The following is a 6,884-nucleotide window of genomic DNA, read 5'->3' as shown; positions in this document are numbered from 1 at the left end:
ATTATTCCAATTGTACTCATACGATAGAAACAACAAGATCAGATCACACAACTACAAGAAAGTAGTATCGGTCTGGCTTCACAATCCCAATGAAGTCTTTAAGTCGTTAACCTGGTTTAGAAGAAGAAACCAAAGGTTAAAGGAGAATCGACTCTATCTTAGCACAACTAGTATCACACAGAAGGTGTGGGGATTAGGTTCCCCAGTTGCTAGAGTTCTCCCTTATATAGTCTTTCAAATTAGGGTTTGCAATCAATGTTAGCTTGGTAACAAAGCATTCAATATTCACCGTTAGATGAAAACCTGATTAGATTCAAGCTAATATCTTTCAACCGTTAGATCGAAAACTAGCTTGTTACATACAAATGAAATGCACGTTTCTAGGCTTGTGTAACCGTACTGAAACTTGTACATTTGTTGGTTCAGCAATAGTCAACCAAATGGTTAGCCATATGATCACTTTCATATCAACCATATTCTTCTTCACAGTAAATAGTTCAAGTGACTCAAATGAACTAGCTAGAGAGTTGTTCAATTGCAAGGAAATCTTAAGTAACTACACAGGACACAATTGAAGCAAAAACGATTTGAGTCACTCGAATCGGTTCATGAACTATATAGCCACGGTTTGCAATTTGCATTCCTTAGTTTATATAAGAGTAAGTTCACAAACATCGTTTTTAGATATAACCTACTGAAGTTCGCGGACTGGGTTCGCGGACTTAAGTTCCCGGACTGAGTTCACAAACTCCGGCAGAATTTCTCGGGTCGAGAACTTCCGCCAGTTCGAGGACTTGGCTCACGCCACCATTCCGGTTTTCTTGATCAACAAAGTTCGCAAACTTCGGTTCAAGGAATAAGGACTTATACATATATGTGTTTACACAACAATGCTTATATCCTCCAATGGTTATATTATCTAAACTCTCATTTCAATCATTGAAACATTCTTAGAGGACGTTGATATTCTATAGTTGTTATTCACAAACTATTTTTCGTCAAAGTAAGCAATTTTCAAAGTGATTGAAACTTGTCATGACTTTCGTCACTAGGTAAAGATGTACTTGGCTAAAGTGAAAACTTTCCAACACATATTTCGATAAATCAATAGGCGAGATAAACTCGGCTCGAAATAGCAAATGTGTATAATCTAAGTCTATATAGCAAAACGACTTTTGTCTCAAGATATGAGATAAATAGACTTTTGAGTAATAGATAAATTCAAGTCTCCACATACCTTTTAGTCGATGAAGATCCACTGGTTCCTTAAGTAGTCCTTCGTCTTGTATGATGATTGCCATGGAGTTCTTGAGCTCAACTACACTTTCTATCCTAGTCCGAGACCTTAGCTATAATAGACTAGAAATCAAGACTTATAGTTTTGATCACTAACATTGACAAACATGCTTGAGATAGCAACGCATGCGAGTTCGACCGAGCAATGCTCTAACATCTTTCAAAGTCGTAACCTGATACAGTTTTCCCAGAGAAAACCTAGGTTTTTAGATGATGAATTTAGTCGTAACTAGAACATGAAAGTGCCAGGATTCATATTCTACTGTGCAAGGAATCATTTATTTATATTGATGAACAAGGTTCGGTATCTTAAAAACAAATCTAGGTTCGTGAACTAGTTTCCATGTTTACATATTTGCTTTGTAACCAAGCAAGCTTAACTTCTACATATATATTGTACATATGGGCGGAGCTATTAATGAGGTGTGTGGATCCCTGGACCCACCTAAATTTTATTGAATTTATAGTTTACAAAGTGTGCGAGAACGAAGCTTCCCAACCGTCTTCTAATTAAGCAAACATGAGAGAAAATTATTATAAGGTTTAGACTTCTATAGAGAGTTGCGAACAGGCAAAAGATAATTTATCCAATTACTCCAACAGTGTTAGTCTCATGCTCGGCTTCTATAAAATAAAGAGCACTTCTGCTCGTCTTGCCTATGTATAGTGACATCTTACAATTATATGATTACAATTTTTCATTGTTTTAATGAATTAACTCTTTAACATTACGATTGATTGAATTTTTGTTTAATTAAAATTTGTATTACTGTAATGATTTGGTTCTTAACTAGGATTAGGATAAGTATGATTAGATGAAATGAAATTCGTTATTTATATGAAATTAATGGTGATTGTTACGAAAATTACTTAGGTTTTAAAGTTATTTTTACATTAATTTTTGCAATATAAGAATTTAATATAAATATATTGTTTTTTTTAATACGTATGATGAGATATTACGAAAGTATTATGAGAGATGATCTTTTTAACCTTAAAAATCGTTGTATTTTTATATGAGGTGTAGGTGTAGATAATCCACAGGGCTAGGTGGCAAGATCCTAAGCTGTGATACACCAAAGAACAAAGAGCGGTGAAGCACAAGATAGAACCAGACGGCGCAAGGAGCGAGGTATCACGTGGGTCGGATGTGACGTGATCCTTATCCTCTGACAGGTCGGGCAAACAATCAGAAAGCACTCGGTCAGAAGAAGGGAGATGGTCAAACAAAGGAACGAGAAGAATAGAAGGGTGACATCGTGTTAACCGGACGATTAAGACTCGGCCTCGGGTGAAGAAATATCGGTCAAACCAGAAAGTCGGGCGAGCAGTGAAGGTCCGATAGGGAACAACTAAATTGATGTAATGTGACCAACATTGTAATTTTGTTGTATGTCGACCTTGGCCTATAAATATAAGGGCAGACCGAGAGAGAGAGAGAGAGGTGGGTAAAAGGTGAGAGAAAAACAAGGCATCATACTTGAGTTGTGAGAGCTTCACCATTTGAGAAGGAGAGAACAACTTGTAACCAAAGAAGAAAAATAAGAACATTCATCTTCTCACCCCGTGGACGTAGGTAATCATACCGAACCACGTATATCCTTGTGTCTACATTTGCTTGTTTATCTTCACTTTGTGTTAAATCATCTTATACTTGGTTGGATGTAGTGTGTGGTTTTATTCTACTACATTCTGGCGCCGACTAAGGGGATCATCTAAGTTCTCCGGATACCTTGACTGCATATGCCAACAGAGACGATCCAAAAGCTCCTAAAAACACTTTGTGTGTTAGTTGATGCTATGGGATGAACTCTGCTCGGTGAAAGTCGGTATATGATCGTTTGGTTTGAAGACTGTTGAGATAGTTAAGTTTTCGTTGTTAAGATCGAGTCGTTAGAAAACATTTTCAGTTAGGTCGATCCCGAACAGTCGATTAGTCTCGCTTGTAGACGAGTCTGTTTCCGTGTCTTAATCTTCATTTTCATAGTACTTTTCGCACTTGTCTTCGTATTTTGATCTTAGTTTTTGTCCCGCGAGTTCAACAACGAAATACCCATAAACTCCCAAATAACATCTTCACTGTGTGGTTGAAGTTATTTGAGGTTCCATGTTGGCCGGGGAAAATGCCAAAACAACAGCACGGCGAGATTATTGGTCTTCGGTGAAGGAATCCAAGGAATCAAGGGAAGACATCGCTTTGTAGTTCCAAGGGAGTGCATAAGTCTTAGTCGAGTTTTTGCCGTGGCGTGCTGACCTCATAAAAGTACGAATTTGGACCTTTTACCCACAGAGAACTAGGTGTTAATGATTTTGAGTCTAGGGAATGTAGGACAAATTGTAGTTAATGCAGAGTCGCGGTACTGAAAGCGACGTCGTGCAACTTTGAAAACGACGTAAAATGATACCCGTCTAAAAGGAGACACTTAGAATCTGAACAGGGCAAATTGGTGAGGTCAGCATGGCAGAGCAGAGGGAATCGTACTTTTGAAACTCAGTCTTGGTGTCAGTCACCTTTTTCTTCTAAAAAACGTGCGTACTATAGAAACTTTTCAAAAACAGGTCAAAGTAAGGTGTTGTATGTTTTCACTGACGTAGGTAGGGACGACTCTCGGACTAACGGCACACTGTGTCCGATGGCTAGCACGTCAGGGATAGGAAGAACTCTGAGGAACCGCACAATCTCCAGTAACAGCATGCAAGGAGGAGTAACTGGGACGAGGCGAGGGAGTAACGGGCATCCACCACCAGAGGAATCACGAGATGCTGCAAGGGGTATGCCAACTGTGGACGAGGAGATCGATCTGGGACGAGACGGTGACCCATCGCCTCTGGAGCGAATCGCCTCGCCCCCAGGTAGGGATGATCAAATAGATGGACTTACCGCGTCAGACACGGAAGATGATGAGGCAGCATTGATCTTGCATGCTCAGAGACGAAACATCAGACGACAAGCTGAGTATCAAGAAGCCCTCGGGCGAGAGCAAGAACGAATAAGGCGAGTACAACTAGGACGAGAAACAACTATCGGAATCGATCCGGCGACATCGACTCAGATACCCCCCTCAGTACCACCTCCACCACCAATGATGACGGCACCACCCCCTGCCCATTTAGGCATCCAAATGGTCACTCTAGCCATGAGAGTACAGATCAAACACTGCTCGCAATTCTGGAGAGCCAAAGAAGGCAAGAGGCGGCTTTAAGGGATCTTCAGCAGAGGAACCTAGCTCTAGAGTTCGAGAACTATCATCTACGGAACTTAAGGTCGAGGTCGAGAGGATCTTCTAGCCGAGGGACATCAGGACACCAAGGGCGAATCGGGCAGGTACCACCTGCAGTAGGACCAAGCAATTCCGGTCGATCAGGACCACCCCCAACACCACCTATCGGAAGATACGTTCCACCCGAGGATTCATCGACAGACGACGAAAGGCACGAGAGGAATAATCAACAGAGAAACACAAGGTCCGACAATGTAACTGAATCCAACCTAAGAGAGTTACAGGAAAATATAAGGAAGTTGTCAGGAGCCGGCGAAGAAGATAAGCTCGTCGAGGTCATAAGCGAGGACGAGAGGACACCTTTCACCCAAGAGCTAAAACTAAGGGCCTTCTCACCTAAGTGCACGCTCCCCACCTTCCTATCAAGGTTCGACGGCACGGGAGACGCAGTTGAGCATTTGAAGATGTACACAATGTCCCTAATACAATGGAAAAACCATGAGATGGTAATGTGCAACTGCAAGTTTTTAAGGCGAGGCAAGGAAATGGTTCTACAACCTCGCACTAGGAACAGTCAACAGTTATGAGACTCTAGTCGAAGCTTCCTTGAAACATACATGCACAACAGCAGACCTCGGCCCAGGGTCAACAGGTTATTCACCTTGGCCTGAAGGTTCAGAGATCCTCTCAGATCATTGACCGATAGATGGAGAAATTTGTGTACAGAAATTGGGAAAATACCCGTCGACCAGCAGATATTCGGGTTTGAAAACGCACTTGGGAGGTCATATCCCATCTGGATAGTCATGTTCACTGAAAAACCACAAACATTGAAAGAAATGAGGAAAATGCAAGAACATTTCATCGCCCTAGAAGAAATTCAGGAAGAGTCAAGGGATAGGGGAGTACAAGAGGCTTGTGTGGTGCCCGAGTCGACATCGGACGATATTCAAAGGCTGCCCGAGAAGAGACCGAGCCCACGTACGCGAGGAAATGGGAAGAAGGAATGGGTGGCTAAAGGAAAGAGGCCGAGGCACGAGGCGAGAACATACACCCCTTTGAATGCTCCACTAGAAGAAATCTTCAAAGAGGTCGAAAAAAGGAGTGACATCATATACCCAGTTTCAAGAGGGATACAGTTCGAGGAGACTAAGGATCACCCAGAATATTGCCATTATCATCAATATCGAGGCCACTCTACAAATAACTGCCGAGAAGTGAAAGGCATCGTGGAACACCTTATTAGATATGGTTATCTGAGGCAGTTCGTCCGACACCCATCCAAGACGACCGCAGCGCCCGATGCACCCGTCCATCAGGTCCTGATCGACAGATCCACACAGTTTGTCAACACGATTTCCCATTTCGCCACTCAAGCGTATAATCTGAATCCTGGAATCATGTCAAGAATCCACAAAAGAGATCATAATGGGAAGGAAATTTTCAGTGTAGCAAAATCTTTGCCGATGGAATCCTGGATGATGCGACCCATCTTTTTCTCGGCTCAGGATGTCCCGATGAACGGCCAAGCTCACAGTGATCCCTTTGTTATCACCCTACTGTTGGAGGAATGGGGGGTAAGAAGGATACTAGTAGATAGTGGGAGCTCAGACGAAGTACTCTTCTACGATACGTTCAAAAGTATGGAGTTTCCAGATGATATACTCGCCCATCGACATATCGTATCTACAGTTTTGATGGGACCGTAACCATCCCAAAGAGCGAAGTAACTTTAAGGGTATCGGATGGAGGTGGTTACCTAGATACTTTAACCACATTCTGTGTGGTTGATGTCGCCTCGCCCTATGAAGTTATAATCGGAAGACCATGGATCGCGGGAATCAAAGGAGTGGCATCGGCCTATCATCAAAGGCTACGATTCCCAACATACAAGGGGATAGCTGAGGTTGTAGGAGATCCACAGGCATCCCGACAGTTCATGCAGGTCGATGCCCAGATAAATGAGGAGCGGCGAGCACGACAAAGGGGAGAGAAGAAAAGAGCTAAAGAATCCAAAGTCGCGGAAGAACTGGAAAGAGTTATTTCGCAGGCGGTCATGACTTACGAAGCACAAGGAAACGAGCCTTCATAGCAATTAAAGGAGACAGCACCGGTGAAGGAATCAAAACCAAACTTCTCGGACGTGGAACCTACTCGGGAGATTAATTTGGGAATTGTAGAAGAACCTAGGGTTGTAAGGATCGGGTCCTTACTATCGGAAGAACAAGTAAACCAGCTCGTGGCGGTGCTAAAGTAAAACATGGACGCATTCGCATGGAACATGCACGATATGGAGGGTATAGATCCGGAGGTATGCTGTCACCATCTAAGGATCGACCCAAGCTTCAAGCCAGTCCGACAAAAGAT

General features: G+C 42.6%; 1 protein-coding gene across 1 annotated transcript; it reads left to right on the top strand.

The window, feature by feature from the left end:
• The first annotated feature begins 5,356 nt into the window (after positions 1-5,356).
• LOC113279209 lies at positions 5,357-6,609 on the top strand. The gene is made up of 2 exons (XM_026527910.1): positions 5,357-5,550; positions 6,210-6,609. The coding sequence occupies exons 1-2, from the start codon at positions 5,357-5,359 to the stop codon at positions 6,607-6,609; spliced, it is 594 nt and encodes a 197-aa protein (XP_026383695.1).
• Positions 6,610-6,884: the final 275 nt, after the last annotated feature.

The sequence above is a fragment of the Papaver somniferum genome, chromosome 5 (assembly GCF_003573695.1).
Source record: "Papaver somniferum cultivar HN1 chromosome 5, ASM357369v1, whole genome shotgun sequence".
In the NCBI taxonomy this organism is placed as follows: domain Eukaryota; kingdom Viridiplantae; phylum Streptophyta; class Magnoliopsida; order Ranunculales; family Papaveraceae; genus Papaver; species Papaver somniferum.
Note: the sequence above shows the minus strand (reverse complement) of the source record. Positions and strands in the feature narration are given on the sequence as shown.